The sequence below is a fragment of the Equus przewalskii genome, chromosome 16 (assembly GCF_037783145.1).
Source record: "Equus przewalskii isolate Varuska chromosome 16, EquPr2, whole genome shotgun sequence".
In the NCBI taxonomy this organism is placed as follows: Eukaryota; Metazoa; Chordata; class Mammalia; order Perissodactyla; family Equidae; genus Equus; species Equus przewalskii.
The window spans coordinates 21,464,148-21,490,390 of NC_091846.1; the positions used below are offsets into that span (position 1 = coordinate 21,464,148).

The following is a 26,243-nucleotide window of genomic DNA, read 5'->3' on the forward strand; positions in this document are numbered from 1 at the left end:
GATTTTACTTGCACAGTACACTTCTTTATAAGTCACTGTCCTGTTTGAGCACATTGTTTATTTTTGGGAAAAAAAGAAGAGGGCAGTGTGGGTTGCTGGTTTTCTCTTTAGGATACGAGTTCCTAAGGACAGCGGTATGCTCTGTGTCAAACCTGTTAGTGAAGCTCTTTGGGGCAAGAACCTCTGAATCATTTATTTGAGCTAGTTCAAGTGACAGATAAACACACCTGGCGACAAGGAGCATGGCAGGTCATGGGAACTCAGCAGAAGCTGAGATCTAGCTGAGCCTCCTGGAGTCTCGAATTGGAGGTTGGTTCTGAACCAGAGGCAGCCCTGCGTTAAGATGACTGTTACCCTCTTCGCAGCTCTTGCCTCTAGGCTTGCTTCTCTTTCTGCTACTTGCTGGCTTTCTGACACTTTATTCTTTTTCTGTGTCTCATAGCATCTACTCATATCCATGTGTTATGGGTTGAATGGTACCCTCCCCCAAAGAAAACTGTGTTGGAGTCTTAACCCCTAGTACCTCAGAATGTGGCTCTGTTTAGAGATAGCATCTTTACAGAGATAAGTTAAAATGAGGTTGTTAGGGTGGGCCTTCATCCAATATGACTAGTGTCCTTATAAAAAGGGGACATTTGGACACAGAGACATGTGCACAGGGAGAACACCATGTGAACGTCAAGGTAGAGATCAGGGTGATGCTTCTATAAGCCGAAGAATGCCAAAGATTGCCATCAAACCACTAGAAGCTGGGGGAAGAATATGGAGCAGATTCTCCCTCTCAACTTTCAGAAGGAACATGTCCTGCTGACACCTCGATCCTGGATGTCCAGCCTCCAGAACTGTGAGACACTAAGTGTTTGTGGTTTTAAGCCCCCAGTTTGTGGTACTTTTTTATGGCAGCCCCAGCAAACAAGTCCACCATGCTTCCTGGTAACTGGAGGTTATTCATAGTGTTGATTTGTTCTAGACATCTCATGACCTCTCTTACATGTTAGTTTTTGGAATCAGTTTGGATTTACTTTCTGTTTCTCAATTTGTGTTCCAGAGAGTGAGAATTTCATTGGCCCGGCTCCTCCCTGTTTGAGTGTGGCTTTTGGATAGGCTGCTTCGTAGGCCAGCAGCCAGCCTAGGAGTTGTCTGCTCTGGAGTCATAGCATCCTCCTTGTCCCTCCTTCTCCTCTGGTTCCGTCACCTGTAGCCAAAGGAGTGGCTGTCACACTGTCAAACACGGTTTCCCACAGCTGTTCAGTCCATGGGGACTGGGTATAGACTCCCATGCTGGGCACAGCATGCATCATGACCAAAATGTCTAAAGGAACACCCAGTACTGTGTGTGGAAAATGAGAAAACCACGTTAGTCTAGGAAGGGGCTTTAGGAGCCAAGTAGTCCTATCTTCCCCTTGAAATAGGAATTTTACTAATAGCCCAGACAGATATAGGGTCATCTACCCTTTGCTTGAAAGCTTTCAGCCAACGCCATCTTTCCAAATGGAATAGCTCTACTTATAAGAGAATTCTTCCTTATGTTGAGCTGAAATCAGCCTCCTTGTGACTTCTACTCATTGGTCTTAGTTCAGCCCTATTGGGTAATCCAAAGGGAAGTTGAATCCCCATCCACACAGCAGCTCCACCTAGTCCCAGTGCCTCCACCATTTCTCGTGACATGGTTTGCTGGTGCTTTTCTGTCCTGTCGCTCACCCTCACACATGCCACAGGTTGCCTTACCTGCAGTGCTCGTTACTCAGCACTGTTCCGGGGCGGGTCTGACCATTATTCCAGAAGCCTGGGGCAGATGGGAAGGTAGAAAGACTGTAGGCTTTGGGGTGCAACAGATGCATTCTTGAATGCTGGCTCTGCCGTTTACCACCTGTGAACCCTTGGGCGGTACCTCTTCCCCTACTGCAAATCCTTTCTGTAGTGAGGGGAAGGAAGGAAACTTCTTCTGTCTCGGTTTCCTTATTATCTTACTTCGGGCTGCTGTAACAAAGTGCCACAGACTGGGTCACTTACAAACAACAGATACTCATTTCTCCAAGTTCTGGAGCCTGCAAGTCTGAGATCAGGGTGTCAGTGTAGTCAGGTGAGGACCATTTCTTGCTTCCTAGCCAGTGACTTCTCGCTGTGTCCTCACATGGTGGAAGGGGCAGGGGATCTCTCAGGACCCTCTTTTAAAAGGGGCCAATCGCCTCCATGAGGGCTCCACCCTTATGGCTAAAGCACCCCTCAAAGGCCCCACCTCCTAATACCATCATCTTTAGGGGGTAGGATTTCAACATATGAATTTTGAGGGGAACACATTCAGACCGTAGCACTTATCTATAAAGTATGGAAATAATATTTTCTTCAAAGGGTTGTTACGTGGATTAAATAAAGCTTTGTAATTTAGGGCAGCGCTTCTCAAACTTGGATGGGCGCAAGAATCACCCGGGGATCTTTGTACAAAGCGGATTCTGATTGCATCAGTCTAGGGCGGGCTCCGAGATTCTGCATTTGTAACAGGCTCCCAGGTGACGCCCAAGCTGTGGTTCATGGACCATGTTTGAATAGCAAGGATGTAGGACACCTGGCACAGTGCCTGGCATTTAGCAGAGCTCAATAAATGTTCATTCTCTCTTCCTCTGTCCTTTTCATGACCCCTTCTCGCCATACTCCAAACTTAGATTAACCTTTAATTTTCATCCCATCCCTATGTCATAAAGTGAGAAAGCACACGTCCAATTAAGATAAGCCTTGGAAGCTTCCCTTCCAAATCCTTCATCTGAGGAGTAAAGACTGTCTTGGCAGAGAGGGGTACATTCTTAAAAGGGGAGAAATGTTTTTCAAGTCCTAAATCAAACACTAAGCTGCCATGCTGTAGGAACAATAGAGCTTGTGTGGCTGTTTGTCACCCGAAGTTCTAAAAGGGCCGGCACGGTCCGTTGTTAATATTAGGAGACAGCCCATCTGCTGGGGCAGCTTCCATCAAATGGAAGTTGTCATCTCATTAAGTGGACGACAGCTGGGCAGCATACGTTGATGAAGTCACCAAAACCTTGTCATCGAGGTGCTGTAGGAGGCTGACGCAGCTGATCCTTCCAGAAACAATATGTATGCTGTTGCCATGACATGGAAAAATCAAGTCTGATTAGGCTGAGATTTTGTGAGTCAGATTAGAAAATGCTAATAAATTTTGGCAGGAGCTACATACTGATAATTCTATTCTTTATTTTCTCACTCTTAATAATGAAGGCTGCACTGTTTTCTCTGGTTCTTCATTCAAAGACACTGAAGAAAAAAAAAAACCTCGCAAATACATCCAAATATAAATTCAGCCTTTACAAATGCAAACACAAATTCCAAAAAGAAACTGTTTTTCTTTTTTATTTCTATAGTGCCTTTTGCTGCTAAATTTTTCTTAAGGGTTGAAATGAGTCAATTGAGCATTCTCTCAAGTGGTCAATGAATTATAGACAGTGGCTTGCACAGCTCAAGAACTTTTTTTTATCTGAGCTTTACTTGTAGCTGTCTTAACGTCTATAAAATACATTGTTAAAATTACGTGTCTGGAATGCCTTTAAGTGAAAAATGAGACTCTCCTTTGTTACTTAATTTTATTTGTCATGATACATTTTAACTTTTAAGCTGATTTTGTTAGCGGTTCTGTTAGATATAGTTCAGTTATGTTTTAGAGCATTGAATATAAACTTTCATATTTTTTTTCCTTTTTGTTTTATTGAGGTCATAATAGTTGATAACATTGTGGAATTTCAGTTGTACATTATTATTTGTCCATCACCATATATATGTGCCCCTTTACCCCTCATGCCCACCCCTAACCTCCTCCTCCTCTGGTAACCACTAGTCTATTCACGTTGTCCATGTGTTTGTTTATCTTCCACATATGAGTGAAATCATATGGTATTTGTCTTTCTCCATCTAGCTAATTTCGCTTAATGTCATACCCTCAAGATCCATCCATGCTGTTGCAAATGGGATAATTTTGTCTTTTTTATGGCTGAGTAGTATTCCATTGTATATATATACACACCACATCTTTATCCATTCATCAGTCGATGGGCACTTGGGTTGCTTCCACATCTTGGCTATTGTGAATAAAGCTGCAATGAACATAGGGGTGCATAAGTCTCTTCGAATTGCTGATTTCATGCTCTTTGGATAAATACCCAGTAGTGAGATAGCTGGGTCATATGGTATTTCTATTTTTAATTTTTTGAGAAATCTCCACACTGTTTCCATAGTGGCAGCACCAGATATTTTTTGTCTTGGTGATTATAGCCATTCTAACCAGTGTGAGGTAATATCTTACTGTAGTTTTGATTTGCATTTCCCTGATGATTAGTGATGTTGAGCATCTTTTCATGTGCCTATTGGCCATCTGTATATCTTCTTTGGAAAAATGTCTGTTCGTATCCTCTACCCATTTTTTTGCTTGGCTTGTTTGTTTTTTTGTTGTTGAGTTGTGTGAGTTCCTTATATATTATGGAAATAAACCGCTTGTCAGACATATGGTTTGTAAATATTTTCTCCCAGTTGCTGGATTGTCTTTTCGTTGTGTTCCTGGTTTCCTTTGCCTTGCAGAAGCTCTTTGGTCTGATGAAGTCCCACTTGTTTATTTTCTAGTTCCCTTCCCGAAGTAGACGTGGTATTCAAAAAGATCCTTCTAAGACCAATGGCAAAGAGTGTACTGTCTATATTTTCTTCTAGAAGTGTTATGATTTCGTGTCTTACCTTCACGTCTTTCATCCATTTTGAGTTAATGTTTGTGTATGGCTAAAGAGAATGGTCTACTTTCATTCTTTTGCATGCTGATGTCCAGTTTTCCCAACACCATTTATTGAAGAGAATTTCCTTTCTCCATTTTGTGTTTTTAGCTCCTTTGTCAAAGATTAGCTGTCCATGTGTGGTTTTATTTCTGGGCTTTCAGTTCTGTTCCATTGATCTGTGTGTCTGTTTTTGTGCTAGTACTACACTGTTTTGATTACTATGGCTTTGTAGTATGTTTTAAAGTCAGGGATTGTGATGCCTCCAGCTGTGTTCTTTTTTTCTCAGGATTGCTTTAGCTGTTTGGGATCTTTTGTTGCCCCAAAAATGAATTTTAGGATTCTTTGTTCTATTTCCGTGAAGAACGTCATTGGGATCGCATTGAATCTGTAGATTGCTTTAGGCAGTATGGACATTTTAACTATGTTTATTCTTCCAGTCCACGTGCATGGAATATCTTTCCACTTCTGTATGTCATCATTGATTTCTTTCACTAATGTCTTATAGTTTTCATTGTATAGTCTTTCACCTCCTTGGTTAAATTTATTCTGAGATATTTTATTCTTCTTGCTGTGATTGTAAATGAGATCGTATTCTTGAGTTCTCTTTCTGTTAGTTCGTTATTAGAGTGTAGAAATGCAACTGATTTTGTAAGTTGATTTTGTACCATGCAGCTTTGCTATAGTTGTTTATTATTTCTAATAGTTTTCCGATGGATTCTTTAGGGTTTTCTGTATGTAGAATCATGTTGCCTAGAAACAGGGAGAGTTTCACTTTTTCCTTTCCAATTTGGATACCATTTATTTCTTTTTCTTGCATAATTGCTCTGGCCAAAACCTCCAGTACTATGCTGAATAAGAGCGGTGAGAGTGGGCACCCTTGTCTTGTGCCTGTTCTCACAGGGATGGCTTTCAGTTTTTCCCTGTTGAGTATGATGTTGGTGGTGGGTTTGTCATATGTGGCCTTTACTATGTTGACGTACTTTCCTTCCATACACATTTTATTGAGTTTTTTTTTTATCATAAATGGATGTTGGATCTTATCAAATGCTTTCTCTGCATCTGTTGAGATGATCATGCGGTTTGTATTCCTCATTTTGTTAATGTGGTGTAACACATTGATTGATTTGTGTATGTTGAACCATCCCTGCATCCCTGGTATAAATCCCACTTGATCATAGTCTATGATCCTTTTAATGTATTGCTGTATTCGGTTTGCCAATATTTTGTTGAGGATTTGTGCACCTCTGTTCATCAGTGATATTGGCCTGTAATTTTCCTTCTTTGTGTTGTCCTTGTCTGGCTTTGGGATCAGGGTGAAGTTGGCCTTATAAAATGTGTTAGGAAGTGTTCTGTCTTCTTCAGTTTTTCGGAATAGTTTGAGAAGGATAGGTATTAAGTCTTGTTTGAACGTTTGGTAGAATTCCCCAGATAAGCCATCTGGTCCTGGACTTTTATTTTGGGAGAGGTTTTTGATTACTGTTTCAGTCTTTTTACTTGTGATTGGTCTATTCAGATTCTCTATTTCTTATTGATTCACTTTTGGGAAATTGTAAGAGTCTAAGAATTTAGCCATTTCTTCTTGATTGTCCAATTTGTTGGCATATAATTTTTCATAGTATTCTCTTATAATCCTTTGTATTTCTATGGTATCCATTGTAATTTCTCCTGTAATTGTAATTAGAATTTCATTTCTAATTTTATTTATTTGAGCCTTTTTTCTCTTTTTCTTAGTGTGGCTAAGGGTTTGTCAATTTTGTTTATCTTCTCAAATAACCAGCTCTTGGTTTCATTGATCCTTTCTACTGTTTCTAATGGTTCCAATGTCATTTATTTCTGCTCTAATTTTTATTTCCCTCCTTCTGCTGATCTTGGGCTTGGTTTGTTCTTCTATTCCTAGCTATGTTAGGTATAGATTAAGATTGCTTATTTGAGGGGTTTTTTTTTGCTTGTTAAGATGGGCTTGTATTGCTATGAATTTCCCTCTTAGGACCACTTTTGCTGCATCCCATTTGAGTTGGTATGGTGTATTTTCATTCTAATTTGTCTCCAGATATTTTTCTATTTCTCCTTTAATTTCTTCAAAGATCCATTGATTGTTCAGTAACATGTTATTTAGTTTCCACACATTTGTCACTTTCCCATCTTTTTTATTCTGGTTGATTTCTTGTTTCATAGCATTATGGTCAGAAAAGATGCTTGATATGATTTCAATCTTCTTAAATTTATTAGGCTTGCCTTGTTTCCCAATTCTCTGTCTTTGAGAATGTTCCATGTACACTTGAGAAGAATGTGTATTCTGTTTTGGGGGGGATTTTTTGTTTGTTTGGAGGAAGATTGGTCCTGAGCTAACATCTGTTGCCAATTTTACTCTTGTTTTCTTCTCCCCAAAGCCCCCAGTACCTACTTGTATGTTCTAGTTGTAGGTCGTTACAGTTCTGCTTTATGGGATGCCACCTCAGCATAGCCTGATGAGCCGTGCTAGGCCCGTGCCCAGGACCTGAACCAGTGAAACCCCAGGCCACCAAACTAGAGTATACAAACTTAACCACTCAGCCATGGGGCCAGTCCCCAATCTTCCTTTTTTGCTTGAGGAAGATTGTCTCTGGGCTAACATCTGTGCCAGTCTTCCTCTATTTTATGTGGGATGCTGCCACAGCATGGCCTGACAAGCATTGCCAGGTCTACACCTGGGATCCGAACCCATGAACACCAGGCTGCCAAAGTGGAGCACATGAACTTAACCACTACACCATGGGCCAGCCCCTGTATTCTGTTGTTTTTGGATAGAGTGTTCTATATATATATATCTATTAAATCTGTCTGGTCTAGTTTTTCATTTAATTCCGCTATTTCCTTGTTCACTTTCAGTCTGGATGATCTATCCATTGATGTAAGTGGGGTGTTAAGGTCCCCTACTGTTATTGTGTTGCTATTAATATCTCTTTTTAGTTCTGTTAATAGTTGCTTTCTGTACTTTGGGGCTCCTGTGTTAGGTGCATATATATTTATAAGTGTTATGTCCTCTTGGTGGAGTGTCCTCTTTATCATTGGATACTGCCCCTTTTTGTCTCTCATTGTCTTTTTTGTCTTGAAGTCTATTTTGTCAGATATAAGTATGGCAACACCTCCTTTCTTTTGTTTGCCATTAGCTTGGACTATCATCTTCTGTGCCTTCACTCGGAGCCTGTGTTTGTCTTTAGAGGTGAGATGTGTTTCCTGGAGGCAGCATATTGTTTTTAATCCATCCAGCCACTCTGAGTCTTTTGATTGGAGAATTCAATCCACTTACATTTAAAGCGATTATTGTTATATGAGGGCTTAATGCTGCCATTTTATCACTTGTTTTCCAGTTGTTCTGTATTTCCCTTGTTTCTCGTCCCATGTATTTCAGGCTGCCAATTCAGTTTGGTGGTTCTCTAGGATGGTTTTCTCAGTTTTCTCTTTATTTATCATTTGTGTCTCTGTTCTGATTTTTTCTTTAGTGGTTACCATGAGGTTTGTATAAAAGATCTCACAGATGAGAAAGTCCATTTTCTGATAGACTCTTATTTCCTTAGTCTAAGCAGATCCCTTTTTCTTCCCCATCTAATTTATTGTTGTCATAACTTATCCTGTTTTGTGTTGTGAGTTTGTGTTAAAATATAGGGATGATATTTATTTTTGATGTTTTCCTTCCTTTTATTTTTAATGTTATAATTAAGTGTTTTCTAACCTGTTCTGATAGAGAGCTGCAATTTTCTGATTTCATTTGCCTATTTATCTCCACGCTCAAGCCTTTGTAAACCCTTTTTTATTTTTCAGGTATGAGGGCCTTCCTGATCATTTCTTGTAGGGGGTGTCTTATGGTGGTGATGAACTCCCTCAGCTTTTGTTTATCTGGGAAAGTTTTTATTTCTCCATCATATCTGAAGGATATTTTCACTGGATAGAATATTCTTGGTTGAAAGTTTTTGTCTTTCAGAGTTTTGAATATATCATTCCAATCTCTCCTAGCCTGTAAGGTTTCTGCTAATAAATCAGCAGAAAGCCTGATAGGGGTTCCATTGTAGGTTATTTTCTTCTGCATTGCTGCCATTAATATTTTTTCTTTGTCATTGACTTTTGCCAGTTTTACTAATATATACCTTGGAGAATGTCTTTTTACATTGATGTACTTAAGAGTTATATTAGCTTCTTTTACTTGTAATTCCAACTCTGTCCCCAGGTTTGGGAAGTTCTCAGCTATTGTTTCTTTGAATAAGCTCTCTGCTCCTTTCTCCCTCTCGTCTCCCCCTTGAATACCTATAATTCTTATGTTGCATTTCCTAATTGAGTCGGGTATTTCTCGCAGAATTTCTTCATTTCTTTTTAGTCTTAGTTCTGTATCCTCCTCCATCTGAATCATTTCTATATTTCTGTCCTCTATAATATCAGCTCTATTCAAGGACTTACGATTTTTCTTTATCTCATTCATTGTATTTTTCATCTCCAACATTACTGATTGGTTTTTCTTTATAGTTTCCATCTCTTTTGTGAAGAATTCCCTCTGTTCATTAATTTTATTCCTGATTTCATTGAACTGTCTTTCTGAATTTTTTTGTAACTCATTGAGTTTTTTTATGATAGCTATTTTGAATTCTCTGTCATTTAGCTTATAAATTTCTTTGCCTTCAGGATTAATTTTTGGGTACTTCTCATTTTCCTTCTGGTCTGGAGTATTAATATATCTCTTCATACTATTTGATGGGGTGGATTTGTGCCTTCATGTAGTGGTAGCATCTGGCCCTAGATTCCACCTACTGCCATTGGAAGGTGGGGGGAGGTGGCAGGAGCTGTGTATTCTGAGCCTGCCACGACCCCTGGCAGCTGTGCCTGACCTTTGGTAGCTATGCTGAGAGAGCCCATCTCTGTTTGCCCACTTGCCACTGCTAATTTACACACTGTATGCACTGGCACTTTGGCAGGGTCCCTTGCTCGAGCTGACTGCAGAGCTAGTGCACCAGGCAGGAGATGAGGCCCTTTCTTTCATGTGTGATCCAAGGAGGACTCCTGCTTTGCCTTTGCTCTCTGCCCTCCCGGGCTCCTCGGGTTTGTGAATACATCCCCACAATTGCTTTGTCTCCTCACTGTGGAGCTTTTGTACAGGCTGTGAAGGAACTTGGAGAGCGAAGGCATTCCACGGAGGACTGCTTTGTCCTCCTCCTCTCAGAGCTGAGCACAATCCTGTGCCCTAGGTTGTTGAAGTTGGGGGAGGCAGAGGCTTACACCCTTCCACTGCCTCCTGGAGGGTCCAGCACCTCCACCTTCAGCTGTGGTGCTGTGTGGGTCCCTCAGACACCTGTTGTGTTGTGTGAAAGTCCTCTGTTGGTTTATGAATGTCCTTTTCATTGTTTCTTAAGGGGGAAAGTCTAAGGGAAGACCTCACTCCACCATGATGCTGATGTCCATGATGCTTAGTCCAGACTTTCTTATGTTTTTAAACCAAAATTCCTGATACACAGAACTTCAAAATTTTTTAAATAAATAAGCATTATGGAATTTTCCTCATCACCCTCTGGGTTAATAGTAGAAAAACTAATAGCAGGAAGAAAATATTTTAAATATTTATTGCTACATAATAACATAAACATGAAAATTTTCTTGAAGGCTGTGGTGAAACCCAACAGTGGTGTCTCTGGGGAGTGAGATTGGGGGTCAGGAGAGAAGGAGACTTTACCTTTCACTCTATACCTTTCCATATAGGTTTTTTTTTTTTTTTAAGTTTCAGCATGTATCTCTTTTATAATAATTTTTAATAGTTACAATAGTAAAGATACCCCACCAGAAGAAATGTCAGAAGAGTAAAGAAAAATCCACTGGAAAGTCAGCACACCATAGGTGTTGTGGGAGCCCAGATGTTGGGTGGGCCACCTCAGCTGTGACAGGGGACACGAGCTGTTATCAGGGTGAGCAGGAGCCCAACTCTGCAACTTCTCTGCAGACCCAAATGGACAATAAGAGAGAATTCACTCAGCGTGTCACCGAGAGCCAGGAGGACACCAGAGCTGGCATTTTGATGGCTGGTCATTCACCAGAAGGGCATAAGTAATTCAAATAGGGAATATGAGTAGTGAGAGTTTTTTCCTTTCTTTTTTTGGTCACGATCACTGGCTCTCCTTACTTTTCATCCTTTTTGTGCAAGTATCTGTGTGTGTGTGTGTATGTGTGTGCATGTGTGTGTGTGTGTGTAGGATACTGTGGTGCTGGCAGAAGAACCTACAGAAGGTAAGCAGGTTTGCCCTGTGGTTCATTGAGGCTCAGATAATCTGGAGACTCACAGTAATGATGACTGTTGAAACACTGGTTTGTTTGATATTAAAGGGCATCTGAAGGGGAAAAGGATAGCAAACAGCTTGCTTTAGGGATGAGCTTGCTCTGCATGCTGTGTGCTTGAGACCTTTTCTGGTTTTGCCGCAGCTATGCTAGTTTAGGCTGATCCAGACACAGACATCTAGGCTGCTTTGGGTCTGGAGGGGATCCTGGGAGAGCTAATCTCAGGCTGTCTGGAGTCCCAGGTGCTCAGTTTCTTGTGACTGTGGTCCAGAGACTCTGCCTTGTGTTAAGAGCATGAAAGCAGAAGCCTCTGGGACCCCAGGATCCTGAGTCAGGAGTCCAGAAATGCAAGGAGCACCCCTCTCTGAGCTCTTGCTCATAGTGCATCAAGTGCTGTGGCTGGTTTCCTCTGTAGGTGCAGCTTAGAAAAGTTGCTATACATCTTTTTAAAGTTAAGTTTTACTTGTAAAAGTTTCACACATTCACAAATGTAGAAAGAGTAGTATGATGAAGAGATCTACATTTTCAAGTTTTGCTGCACTTGCTTTGTTTGTCACTTTTTTTCTTTTCCTCCTTCCCTTCCTTTTTCTTTGTTATTGCTGAAGTTTTAAAGGGCATCCAGATCCCCTGTCATTTGACCCCTACATTCTGAGTAAGTCTATCTCTAAAAATTCAGGTTGTGCTTCTTAAGGGACTGGTGTCTGCCTCTCAGACCAGTGTAGGAGTACAGTAGCACAGGAGTCCTTGAAGACATCTTCATGCCCCGTCAATCATTCAGGGAGTCTACCCTAGTGGTCACCACCATCTTGTCTTTCCCATGGAGCATGGGCATTGGCAGTATAGAATTCGTGGCCCATGCCCATGGAAATGCTAGGGCTTAAATGGGCTCTGACCCCACAACCCTCTCTTGGCTCCCTCCCACCACACCTACCCGTCTCTACCCAGACCACTGCTCATGGACCTCCCAGTGGGGTCAATGGACCTCAGCAATTATGAGTCTTCCAAGTGCTGCTCTCAGGACTTCCAATCTTGTGTAAGAGATGCTCTGTAAAAAGATGAAGACATAGATCTAGACTAACTGCTCATTACTCTTTCATTCATCCAGTTAGTCATTCATCAAACATCTGTTAAGAGCTTTACTCTGTTGCTTTTTATTAATTAGAGAATTGAAGCCCAGAGAGGTAAAAGTAGCAGGGCATGTAAGAAATAAAATCTCTTGTACTTGTTTTTGTTCAAGCTTACCCACATCTCCAGAGTGCAACACAATGCTCTTACCTACACACCTATTTGAGCGCTCCTTCCCAGTTATAGCAACACCCTACACCTGGCCTTTTCTCCCTACTAAGCACCTTTCATCTGATCCTTAGAACCTCAGGTGCTTCTTGAGCTCAAATGTGAATTTTAGTTCCAGATGGCTAGATCTTGACCATACATCATGATTAAAGACTTTTGGAGCTGATAACCTTCCATGTTTATTCTGCAATTTAATAAAAACTTCATGCTTCAGAGCCTAGAAATAGGTTTAAGAGGGAAGGAAAAATACTTTATGGTTCATTTAATATAAAATGTGAATTCATGGAAGGAACTATGTCTGTCTCCATTCTCTACAATTCTATAGATAATTTTGGCCCTTGGCAAATAGTAACTAATGTTTTCATGACTTTGATCTTAGGTCTCTGTCTGGTTAGAACAGATTTGGTTCAGAAGCCCCCAAAGAATCTTTAGGCCCATAACAGTTGGTCTCATTCTGAAGCTGAGGCCTCTGCCCCCTGCACCTAATTTGCTCAGTTTTGCATTGAGTCTGTTACTGATGGAGATTCAACTGCAGACAGTGCAGCCTAGACTGGTGGGCCTGTGTTTGTCAATTTACATTTCTTGTGGTGAGTTCCTTTAGGATAAGATCAGGCCAGTCTAGGAATCACAGAACCCTCCAGGGATGGAGACTTAGTTCCCTGAAACCATGATATTGACACACTCACCACTTTCACTCTGTTCTTTTCCTGACTTTAATCTGATGTCTTTCCTGTTGTGGGGCACGTTGAGACTCAATGGTGTAAGGAAAGGTTACAAGCCCTTAGAGTTGTCTTGAGGGAAGAATCAAATGGTTGCTAATGGTACAGAGCTTACTTTGTGAAGGAAACGCGTGTGTTTGTGTATCTGTTTGACTACCTTTTTACGTAAAACACAAGGGCAATGTCCCTATGAAGAATCACTGTACCATACCGGTCTACACTGACCCTCCAGACCTACCCCAAGTCTGTGATGATCCTATTTCTCCTGTTACATAAGGGTATTTCCTCCATGTAGAAAATGTTTCGGCCAAGGATCTTTGCAACCGTGTGTCTGAACCCGTTTCACCTCTGCTATAGCTAAGAAAAAACTGAGGACAAAGAAATTAGGAGACCCAGCCAATACCGCATGATTTAAGGATAGCTGTGCAAAGTCTGGAGATTCAGTCTAGGGTTGGCTGTTAACGCTCACCATCCGTGTGTTCTGTGTTTATTGCATGTAATCAACACATGGTCCTGATGCTGAGGAGCTTTGCTAGTGGGGGAAATGGACAGGGAAACAAATCGTTATCATGCAGACTGGTCAGTGAGTGGCAGGATTGGGTCCAGGTCTAGAGGTAGCACCGGGGAGAGAAGGAGTCACTGGGGCTTAAAAGACTGAAAAGAAGTCCCCGGGTGACAAGAGAGTAAAGGCACTCAAGATTCCCTGCAGACCCCTTGCTCCCCTGATGGAGTGACAGGGCTTGCTCTCAGAGTCTTTGATAGTAGCCCCTACTCTGCTTTACCAAATGTCTTGACTTCAGCAGAATTATTGATTAATCTTGCCCATGCAGCAGTCTAGCCATTGAGTTCAAGTACCAAGGGGTGATAACTCCACCGCAAATTTTTTTTTTTTTTTTTTTTTTTTTTTTTTTTTTTAAAGATTTTATTTTTTCCTTTTTCTCCCCAAAGCCCCCCGGTACATAGTTGTGTATTCTTTGTTGTGGGTTCCTCTAGCTGTGGCATGTGGGACGCCGCCTCAGCGTGGTCTGACGAGCAGTGCCGTGTCCGCGCCCAGGATTCGAACCGATGAAACACTGGGCCGCCTGCAGCGGAGCGCGCGAACTTAACCACTCGGCCACGGGGCCAGCCCCCCACCGCAAATTTTTATATTCTTAACAACAAGAAACAAACAATTAGAAAATGAGCAAACGGCTTTAATAGACATTTGTCCACAGAAGATATACAAATGGCCGATAAGAACATGAAAAGATGCTCAGCATCAGTAGTCATTAGGGAAATGCAAATCAAAACCACAATGAGACACCACTTTACTCTCATTAGGATGGCTATTGTAAAAAACAACAACAACAACAAGGGAAAATAACAAGTCTTGACAAGGATGTGGAGAAACTTGGAATACAGTGTCCTGCTGGTGAGAATGTAAAACGATGCCGCCTCTGTGGAAAATGGTGTGAGGTTCCTCAAAAAGCAAAACGTAGAATTACCATATGATCCAGCAATTCCACTTCAACATAAATACCCAAAGAAATTGAAACTAGGGACTCAGACAGATACCTGCACTCCAGTATTCATAGCAGCGTTATTCATGGTACCTAAAAGGAATTCATTATGTGAACTTATCATTAATTCACAGTTAGCAAATACTCAGCACAAAATACCATCCTGAGTTCTTGAGGATTACGAGAGAGAAGACAACATCCCAGACCCCAGAGATATGTGATCCAATGGGCATTGAACCTCCATAACCAGCAGACAGTTGATTACAGAACACAAATTTAGTAACAAGGGAGAGTGAGAAGTTAATCCTCAGTAGAAGGTTTGGGGAGGTTTCTTGGAAGAAGGAGGGTTTCAGCTGGGATTTGAAAAAGGACTAGAACTTCAACAGGTGGATGTAAAAGGGAACCAATCTGTTATATGCTCATAGGTCCCTGCATGTTGTTGAATGTCGGGTCCCCATCTTCCTCTTATCCGCAGAGTTGCTTCTGATGAAAGATCCTGGACCTAAGGTCGGAGTCCATGTTTTGCTTATGGCTCCAGTTGAAGAGCTTGCTAGAGGAAGTCACATCTAGTTTTAGGATGAGATCCACCATCTAATTTTAGGAAGTCCTTCATCTTACAGATAGATGGACTGAGGCCTAGAGAGGGTCAAATTCAACCCAGTCCCAGTGCCTCTACTGGCCATTCCAGTGGATGTATTTTGTCTAGAAAGTTCCCAGGCCAAGTCAGGGAAGTGGTCTGGATTTCCTATGGCTCTGCTAAAAATAAAAAATCAATTGATGAAAATAAAGAATCACAAAGTGGACTGGAAGTACTTCTTATTTTAAAACATTGCTATTTATCTCATATGTAATTTTTAAAAATCTCCTTTAAAGAATAGAATTTTTACATATACTCTGAGATGAACCACATTTACCAGTTAAGTAACTTACAAAGTGTCAAGAAAAGACAAAATAAGCCAGCTTCAAAACCTCTATTCAACAGAGCTTGGAATGGATAAGAAGCTGAAAGGTATTAATGAGATGTGGAGAAAGTCAGGTTTCTTCTCTCAATCAGAGGAAAAGAAAGGTGATTACCAACTGTAGCAGAAACAAGAATGTCTTAAAGTCACAGCCCCAAATACAAAGCAAACTAAAATATAGCATGATTTTGAGAAATTTAGGGATGTAAGAAAGAATATTCCATTTGCCACCTTCTCCTTAAATGAAACAAGAGTCAAAATACTGGGTCTGTAAAAAAAGAAGTTGTGGCCTATTGCAGTGAACGATATTTACGTAAATCACCATGTTTTAAATGCTGTTGACTGGCTTTTCAACGTTAAAATCCACTTACAGATAAAATAGGTAAGAGGAATATATTTACGGAACAAGAATGGAAGTGTAATCAGTCCCAACAATGTAGAAGCAAAGTGGAGAAGTTGAGAGGTGGGAATGGTGGGGGAGAGAGAGAGCTCGGTGGGGCTGTCACACTCTTCCTATATGACAAGAAGTCCAAATGCTGCACCGCATTGATGCGTGAGTAAGCTGAGGTTTTAAGTTTATTACCTGAGTTACAAATTTGGGTAACTAGATTGGGTAACTAATAGAATTAAAGAGAATAATATACTCTAGCTATTTGAAGGGGTTCAGAGCATGCCACTCCAAAATATGCCACTTTGGCATATTTGTTATTTTGAGCCGAAAGCACTTGAGAAGCAGCAGGTGCAGGAAGAGTTCTCTGACCTCCCCCTTTCTTCCTAAAATCAAGTCATTAAGTTCCCGTGGGAAAAGTGCCCTGCCTATACCAGGAAGACAGGAAGATTCTTATCGCCAGAGCCTGGGCCTCAGTGCCAAAATGGACCTGTACAAGCAAACCTACTGAAATAACTCTTCCATTAGTTTCCCCCATAGGGTTCTTAGTCACTTTCCCACAATTTACTGTCCCTAACCCAAGTCCCTTTGTCTTGTCACATCCCCTTAATTTATCGTTCTTTGCGTAAAATGTATATAAGCTTTTGGGCCTAACAGCTTCTTCAGGTGTTTGTTTTCCTTTCAAGACTCCTGTGTACATGTAAAAACGTTAAATAAAATTTGTATGCTTGTCTTCTGTCTTATGTCAGTTATTTCTTATGCCAGAATCTTAAGGTTCTGGCTACAGAGTATAAGAGGGTAGAAGGAAGGTTTTCCTCCTCTACACTATCAAAAACTGGAAGGACTGGGAAGGGGAGAGGAAGCAGTATAAATTAAATCATAATTTTTCAGGATGCACAGTTAATTATAATGTCTACAGAAATAGCAGTCTAAGTATATTATGAGTTATGAAGATAATCCCCAGAACTAAGACAGTGATTCTAAGTAGCAACCTCTGGGAAATGGTACTAAAAGTGAGGGAGATGAGGCAGAGACACAATTTTAATGTCATATAAGCAATTGCTTTGGTAAAAAAAAATGAGAAAAAAAGTTGTATTGACTGGCAGCAAAATTTGTTCAGAGGAGTGACATGACAGTCAGATATCCTAGTGAACTCTAGTTAATTAGTTTTTGAAATTTAGTGATGAGAAAATACTAAATGTAACTACAGATATTTCACTGCCGAAAATTTAACATGTAGCCTGTAGGGGCTGGCCCCACGGCTGAGTGGTTAAGTTTGCACGCTCCACTTCAGCAGCCTGGGGTTTGCCGGTTCAGATCCTGGGCACAGACCTACCCACTGCTCATCAAGCCATGCTGTGGTGGCGTCCCCCGTAGAAGAACTAGAATGCCTTACAACTGGGATATACAGCTATGTACTGGGGATTTGGGGAGAAAAAACAAAAAAGAAAGATTGGCAACAGATGTTAGCTCAGGGCCAATTTTCTTCACCAAAAAAAACCCCTTTATAAAACCCTCCAGGAAAAAAAATGTAGCCTGTAAGCTTTTTTAATTTTCTGAAATTTGCCCTGATGCAGGAAAAAGAATTAATTCAACTCTGATAGGTGAATATCACTTTTGTTAAGAAAGAGCTTGGATTTTTTTTGAGGTGAGACAAAATAAACTGCTGTGAGGTACTTCTCACAGGTGGAAAATGCCTGGCATACTCCGGAATTTAGCCTATTTAATATAACATTTAAGCTCTTTCCTTGTGCAAAATTTTCAACTTATCTTTTCCCCGTAAGAACACAGCTCTGATTTAATAATGCCAATCATTGAAAAACAGCATTTACTATATAAACATTCACTTTGGACATAGTTATTTCCAAGACCTGGGAGCCGGGCTCCAGGATCGCACCCCACAGGGCTGTGTAGGTGCAGTCTTCGGGTCAGGTGCACTGACTGGGGTGTAGGCTCCTGGGGAATGCTGCCAGGCAATGCCACGTCTCCGCGGTGCCATCCTGTGGTTGTGATGCGAAATTAGAGCGTATTTTCCTTTTCTTCTCTCAGGAAGGCCCTTTCGTCTACTTGTCTTTGGTAGGGAACATTGCAGATTCTGATGGCTTGATTGCTTCATTGTGTAAGTAATTTAAAACATTTGCATTTAAAATGTTTGAGATTAATTGCAAGTCAATTAAATGAGTGCCTGTATCACGTATTGCATTATTTCATTGATATGAAATGTCCAGAATAGATGACTCTATAGAGACGGATTATAGATTAGTGATTGACTAGGATCATGGGGGGAGGGGTGGGGGAAATGGGAGATGGGAGTGACTGACAATGGGTATGGGTTTCTTTTGGGGGGTAATGAAATGTTCTCGAATTAGATGGTGGTGACTCCAATCTGTAAATATACTAAAAGAATATGTAGAATTGTACACTTTAAATGGATGAGTTATATGGCACGTGAATTATATCTCAGTAAAACTGTATATTAAAAAATGTTTGCAGTGAGTGCAGATTGAAGAGCTTGCAATATTTAAGCTGAGTGTTCATACATTTAATACTAATTTTCTTCTTATTGTGTGTATATATATATATTTGCGTATCTATTTATATATATATATATATATATATATATATATATATATATCTGTAGTCTTGTAGATAATTTCCAAAAATCTCCCTGCTTTGCGGAGGTATTCACTAGTTTTCCCTATCTTCTTCATGCTCACTGTAAATCAATCAACATTCAGTCAGTCAGTATCGACGCCCTCCCAGGTCGTATGTGAATTTTGACAAATAGATGAGCTGTGCAACAACAGGGTCCTTTGCCACTCTCATAGAACTGCCTTGCACAGGATAACTTCTTCAGACTTTGTGTCTGAAATTCTGCATTGTTCATCACCTTTTTCCCGTGATTCTGAAATCATATCCTCCAGCCAGGATCTGTGTTGGGACAGCTGTTCACCACTAGTGTTAGGAAACTTCTAGAGAATTGAGTCAGCTACAGTTTAGTGCTTCTCAGAGCAAAACATGTGTCCTCTCTGATGCCTCTCAGGTCCTCTCCAGTGTCGCTCAGGGAGCCTGCGCCCCCGCACCTGGAATCCCACTCCTTCAGTTCCAGGGTCTGAGTGAAACACAGCCGAGCCCTTTCTGGTCATTAGGCTGGATTAAACTGTGCTTGAGAACTGCCGGGGAAGCCCGGGGGCTGAAGGACCCAGCCCAAGTCATTGTCCTTCTGTCCTGGTGGCCCTGCCTGGCATCAGAGAAAGGGAACAGCCCAGATTTGGCTCAGACCCGTGAAATGCAAATGTGTAACGTGATCTTTATCCGTCATCTTCAATTTACATTTTCACCTTACAAAAAGTGGAAACTCATTTAATAGAGGTGCCCTTTATTCTCACAAAAGTGAAAATCCATGATGTAAAAAATATAAGGCAGTGCTTTTCGGATTTTAATGTGCACAGAATTGCCTGGGGCTCTTGTTAAACTACAGATGCTGATTCAGAGGGTCTGGGTTAAGACCTCCCACATGTTAATCGGTGGCCCGTCCTTTGATTCACCAGGATATAGAGCTGGGCTACAAACATTATGTAGACCCCATTAAAGAAAAATTATTCTTTAATTTTTAAAGAGGAACCAGTTGCAATAGGGGTCTTGCAGTAGGGAAGAGAGATCAGGCTCAACTCTAAAAGCAACGACGACAAGTGGGGATTTACAGCCAAGGAGCCAGGTAGGGGTCAGTGGATGGAAAATTACTAAGAAGAAACATCAAGACTACAGGGATTCTTGATAGAGCAACTGAGTAGGATTCTTGCTGAAGGCAGGCCAGGTGATAAGATGGAGAGGGTGGGCGAGGAGGAATTTGATCAAATATCAAAAGTGATCAGATGTCTGCACCCCCACGTTCATAGCAGCATTATTTACAATAGCCAAGACATGGAAATAACCTAAGTGTCCATCGACAAATGAATGGATAAAGAAGTTGTGGTGTATATATATATATATATATTACACACAATGGAATATTATTCAGTCATTAAAAAGAAGGAAATCCTGTCATTTGTGACACCATGCATGGACCTTGAGGGCATTACGCTAGGTGAGATAAGCTAGACAGAGAAAGACAAATACTGTATAATCTCCCTTATATGTGGAATCTTAAACAAAGAAACAACCTAAACTCAAAGAAACAGAAATCTTATTTGTGGTTACCAGAGGTGGCAGAGGGCGGGGTAATTGAATGAAGGTGGTCAAAAGCTACGAATTTCCAGTTACAAGATAAATAAGTACTGGGAATGTAATGTACAACATGATGACTATAGTTAACACTGCTGTAAGTTGTTAAGAGAGTAAATCCTAAGAGTTCTCATCACAAGGAAAAAAACCAATTTTTTTATCTTATTTTTTTGTGTTTATATGAGATGATGGATATCAACTAGACTTTACTGTGGTCATCGTTTCATGCTATGTGTAAGTGAAGTCATTATGCCGTACACCTTAAACTTACACAATGCCGTACGTCAATGATGTCTCGATAAAGCCAGGGGAGAAAAAGGCTGATAAGATACCAAGAATGGGGGACTTTTGCTAAACTGACTCAGCAGGATTCTTGCTAAAACTGGACTGAGCAGGCCAAGGACACACCCCAAGGCTGAGGCCTTGTCAAGAAGAGGGCTCAGAAGAGCCTGACTCGAGCTCCGTCAAGAAGAAAGTTGTTGTTGCCCTTCCCATCCCCTAATCTCCTCCGTGGCACAGCTGTGGCTCTGCTGCTCCAGCCCTTGGTGTGCGTCTTTCCTTCTAAACCTCTGTCTACGCCTGGCAGTCAGTCACAAAATAAATGATAACGGTCACGTCCTTAGGCTTATTGGTGCTCTGTTTGTCCTTTTGCTGACTAGGTGTTTAACCAGCAAAGAGATGGTCAAGGTTAAGCAGCAGAGGATGCCAGAGGCGTGATGCCCTGGGACCTGTGGGTGGCCGGCCTGCTTTTCCCATCCTCCCCGCCTTCCTCTCCAGCATTAACCTTGGCCCCCCCCCCCCCCACACACACACACACACTGTCTTCTTCAGCTTGACTGAATTAAATGTAGTTTCAGACATTCCATGTTCTCTCAGCTCCAGGCCTTTGCACATGCTCCTCCCTGAAACACCCTTCTCCTTCACCCTGCTCAGGGCACCTCTTGTGCTGTAAGGCCTCAAATGAAGATCCAATATTCTGTGTGCCTTGACATCTGGTGAAATCCAGAGGGCTCAAAGGGCTAACTGCTAGTCCCCTCCCCACTCCGCTTCCACCTGTAAGGTCCCCAGGCAAACAACCCTCCTCACGGCGGGGACCAGGCCCAGTGCCTGCATAGGGAACCAGGGCTCACCCTCTCCTCTTGTTACTACCAGCCCTGCCTCCCACAGCTCCTCCTTGTTCACTCCACTTCCAGTGCAACCGCCCTGTGTGGCACACTGGCCTCCTCCTCCAGGCTGTGAGCGTGGGTGACTAATGAACTGCCCTCAGCCTCATCTGTCCAATGACGCTCGTTGTGTGGAGGGCCCTCCCCATAACTCAGGCAGGAATCCCACTCTCACCAACAACACCTCCTCTTCCTCGTCTGGCTTAAGTGCCACTTCCTTCATGTCCCCATACTCCGTCACATCACTTATTGCGTGGTTTGACCTCATAGAATGTGCACCACTTGTGGGCAGAGTTTGTGTGCTAGTATCTGCCGCATTCTTAAGGCCAAGCACAGAGCCTTCCATGTGCTCCAAAAGATTTGTGTTTTTTGTGAATGTCTAAACAGCTACTAATCTCTTCGTCCCGAAAGCAGTGGCATTTTATTTAAGTGACATTGCTTTAGATTTTGGATGCACTAGATGGTATGTTTCACCTATTGTATATATGTTTAAATATAAAGGAAAAACTGTTACTTTCACTATTATGTTGTTTTCCAGTTAGTTCATGGCTGGCAGTCAGCTAAGGCCAGGCTGGACAGATCTGCCTGGTCTGCTCGTTGTGTCTGGCCTTTCAGAGTCTCCTCTCAGCCTGTGTCTGTGTGTTATCTCATTAAATAGCTAATCCTGTTTACTGGCCGTCCTTTCTCTCAGGACAGCCTTTCATTAGAACCCTTTGTCCCAGCTCCAAGGGATCCTGACTCTGGCCATTAAGAGACTGGAGCTTTGTGCTGCTCAGACCAATCATGACATAGCTGATTTTTGATCATTCATACCTTTTCTAAATAATATGAGAACAGTGGTTAAAGAGAGAGAAGAGGTGGGGTTTTTTTTACTTTGATGATTTGAGATCTTAGGACCTGCATGTATTACTTTGATAAATTAAAAAAGAAAGAGGGAGGGAGGGAAGGAGGAAGGAAGTGGGGGTGGGGGGGAAGGGGGAGGGAGGAGAGAGGAGGGGGTGAAGGGAGGAAGGAAAGAGAGAAGGAGGGAGGGAGGGAGGGAATGTCTTCACCCAGTGCCTACCTCTCAGTCCAGCTCTAAAAGGATTTTCTGGCCTCATGGTGCTTTCTAGAAGAAACCTTCCCGATAATGGGATCTGGAAAGATTTCTTAGGGCTTACGCGCTCCCTGGTCAGCACAACTGAGGCTTTGTGTGGTGGCTGTTGTTGGTGAATCCTGTCCCCGTAGCAGACTGAGGCACCCCCTCTGTCCATTTTGGATTCGTTGTAGAGTCTAGGCTGTGTCATTATCATTCCCCTCCTGCTGCCCCGTCAGCACTCAGTTTCTCTTCAATTATTCATAAACTTGTGTTTTTTATAAACATTTCCTTTAAAACAATTTTCCCGCATCTCAATTATACTTACAGACTTTATATTGAAATTTTGAAGTAAGGAACTATGAGGCATTTACCAAGGTAATAATTAAAGATCGTCTTTGCAAAATCTGACTCTGCCACATTAACTTAGAATTCTGCTGCTGATAATGAAAAGGGACAGGGCGAAGAGGGCGCATATGTGAAAGCACCTTGGAAACTGTAAATTACTTTACAAATATAACACGATACTGTTGTTACTTGTGTCAGGTGGCAAATGCGTTTTAGTCTCGGGGTTTCTCTTGCCTTCCACTGAGGCGTGATGAAGAATGTGGAGAGAATGGCAGTTCTGCTTATCTCCTCTGTAAGGGAAAAAAGGTCATTTCCCTTGACTGTCATAAAAATGATTGCCAGATGAGTGACGAAATGTATTTTGTTTTTAGGGAAAGAATATGGCAAAGCTGATGCAAGATGGCTTTATTTTGATCCAACCATTGTGTCTCTGGAAATGTTGACCGTCGTCGTGGATGGGTCTCTGGCATTGGTCCTCATTTATGCCATAGTCAAAGAGAAATATTACCGGTAAGTGTCTTCTCCTGTCCCACTGAAAAAGGAGAGGCATTAGCTGTCCCAACACCTAAGTGACATTTGGAGTAGATTAGATCACATTTCTTTATTAGGTGAAAAGCAGAGTAGAAATGAAAATTGTTTGATGTTAGATAAGGATCTTGGTGCCACCAGGATAATTTCAGACTGTTCAAAATAAAAAATGTGAGAAAAGTGACTGTAGTAACAACCTAGTCACTGGAGAGGTAAGCACAATGTTAACAGCATTGGATGGTTTGCCACCAATATTTTTGGAGAATAAAAAGGTAACATTTCCATCCTTTTTTTCCCCAACTCACTCTAGAAAATGCCTATTCCACCTGACACAAAGTAAATCCTTTATGTAATTCTGAGTTAGACGTACAAGATAAGTCAGGAAGCTTTTCAGCAGCATGTTGTGGAGGGTACAAAGAAGGCAGAAGCGGAGGAGGTGGAGAAAGATGGAAGACTAACCCTCCACCAGTCAGACTCTGAGACTTGATCACACCACCCTCCCTTTTCCTTCCTCTCCTTGCGGACACGTGACCCGGGCAAGTGGATTGCCACACTGGGGATGACTCCATGAAACAATGTGGAGTAGGCACAATTGCATTCAATTTTCCACCATCTTGTATTGAAGAAGTCTTGTGTAAGGCTTCATCACAAAATTTCAGATTTGAAAGAGACCTTGAAGGTCATTTAATCCAATCCCCTCCCCACAATTTCACATAGATAGTTGGCAAGAAAAATTAAATGTCTCCCTGGTGCCTTTATGTATCTTTGACTCCATGATCTTGATTGCAGACTTACTACATGCACCCATCTGTTGATTGTTTCAAACACTGATAATATCTGTATTGTTGAATACTTACTATGTGCCAGGCACAGCGCTCAGCCCTTTATCTACCTATCTCATTGAATCTGCACAATATTATTTGAGAAAAGGACTATTATTGTTATCTCCTTTGACAACTAGTGAAATTGCAGCTTGTAGCAAGATTCACATTCAGGTCTGTGTGCTAGGTCAGGGGTGACCTCAGTAAAATCTTCCTAAGACTAGGACAGGACACCTGAGAGACCTATTTAACTCTGAGAATAATCTTCTAGAAAGGGTAGTGGTGCTCCTCCCAGGAAAGCATGGGTCTCCGTTAATTAGATTGGCCTGCCCCCTCAAAGGGGCGCTACGTGAAACCTGAGGTCCAACTTCGGAGAGGTTTTCCACCTTGGAAGACTGTGTTGATGCTGCCATTAAAGAAAAGATGTCGTGACTCAGGGTGCCACACTGTGCCCGGCTGGCAGTTTCATCCCCTGTTTCTTTCTCTCTAACAGGCATTTCATCCAGATTACCCTGTGCGTGTGTGAACTGTATGGCGGGTGGATGACCTTCGCCCCAGACTGGCTTATGGGAAGCCCCAACCTCAACACCAACAACTGGCTCTACTTTTGGGTCTATCTGGTATTTTTCAATAGTGTGTGGGTCCTGATCCCAGGACTCTTACTGTGGCAGTCGTTGGTAGAACTCAAGAAAATGCATTTCAAAGGAACCAGTTCAAGGAAAAAGTTTCAGTGAGTTTTCAAAATCATAAACAATAATTATCTTGCTTTATGAGCCAGAATAGATCAAACCTTTTTGTTTGGCCAAATGTAATACATTCCAGCCTACATTTTCTTTTTATATTGTTGTTCCTGAACAAATTATTTCAAATTGATTGTAAGGTGGCAAGTTTTATTGTTGTTTTTTTCCAATTAAATGGCAATGTAGGGAATAAATTTTAATTTGTAATAATAACACATTTAATTATATATTTTTATGGCTAGTATTAATTGTTCCACATTAATAAAGCATATTATCATAAAATACTGTAAAGCATGTTATTAATTTTTTATCCAAGGAGCATGTTGCTCCAACTTTAATCTTCCCATTAGTCTTTTGGTTACCAAAGTGAAACCAGAAATGAAAGGCATGCTTCTGTTTTACATTTGTACTTTATCAAATTTGTGAAGCTAGCAAAAAATGATAGGAGTAGGAAGTTGTGAGTGGGCTCACTCCTCATGAGTGAACACTGGGGTCTCACACAGACAGCTGATTCGTTTATATCTGTCCTTTTTCAAAGAGGAAGATTTGGGATACCTTACAGACCTACATAGTGCATTATGATAAAAAGTCCATCAGGAACTAGGAACATAGGGAAAGTATGAGTGAGAAAGAATGAGATGAAGGTAAAGTTAATATGGAAAATGCCTGCCGTAACGTCGTATGTAATTGATAGACGTGAAGCACAAATTTGGTGCTTACCTTCAGGTCCGTGAGGGAAACATGACCACATTGTGTTTCATAGACACTAGTTTTGAGAGATGGTTAGAACGATTCTATCGGAGATGTGGAGCAGGTACTCACATGAACTTGTTTACCACCTGCCTTTCTTACTAGACTGCAAGTTCACAGATGTGTTCTCTGCCTGGAAAGGTCCCTGGCACATGCACCAGGCACTTGATAAGTTGTGCTGGATCCTGTCACTCAGAGAGCTCAGTCTGTGTTCCCCCTCCTTCTATGTTTCCATCTTATTCTGCAGAGAACTGTAGCTTATGGTCCTGGGTGCAAAACTTGTTTCACCTTTCACAGGTACTTGAGAGAGATTTGGAGGGTGAAAGCATGGAGACTGTTTTCAACTGTTCTTTGTGGGTTTTTTTGTTATTTTGTGGTGGCAAGCGAGGTCATGGAAATGTGAGGGTTTGGGGCATTGGCACACCAAGTGTTCAACTTCCCCGGTATTGAGAGGCAGTTGTAGTTGGGGCAACAAGAATAAAGGGTTTGTGGGCTGAGTAGCTCCAGGGGTGGTCTCACTGGTAGTGCCTCCCTTGGGAGGGTCCATTCTGCAGCCACTGGGAGTCATTCCTGGAAGCTTAGCCAAGCACCTGCTCTTGCAGCCCCCGGTGGTTTTTGTAAGCACCTAATTCCCTATAATTAAAACACCAGAAGTTGCTCCAGAAAACACCTGGAGTAA

At 41.7% G+C, this 26,243-nt stretch overlaps 1 protein-coding gene across 1 annotated transcript in view; it reads left to right on the forward strand.

Annotated features, from left to right (window-relative positions):
- EBPL (EBP like) overlaps positions 1 to 25,096 on the forward strand; it is a 41,511-nt gene extending 16,415 nt beyond the window's left edge. The window contains exons 2-4 of the mRNA XM_070578230.1: positions 17,965 to 18,034; positions 23,097 to 23,235; positions 24,568 to 25,096. Coding sequence (XP_070434331.1) covers positions 17,965 to 18,034; positions 23,097 to 23,235; positions 24,568 to 24,808 — 450 coding nt within the window. The 3' untranslated portion in view covers positions 24,809 to 25,096. The remainder of the gene's footprint in view (positions 1 to 17,964; positions 18,035 to 23,096; positions 23,236 to 24,567) is intronic.
- Positions 25,097 to 26,243: the final 1,147 nt, after the last annotated feature.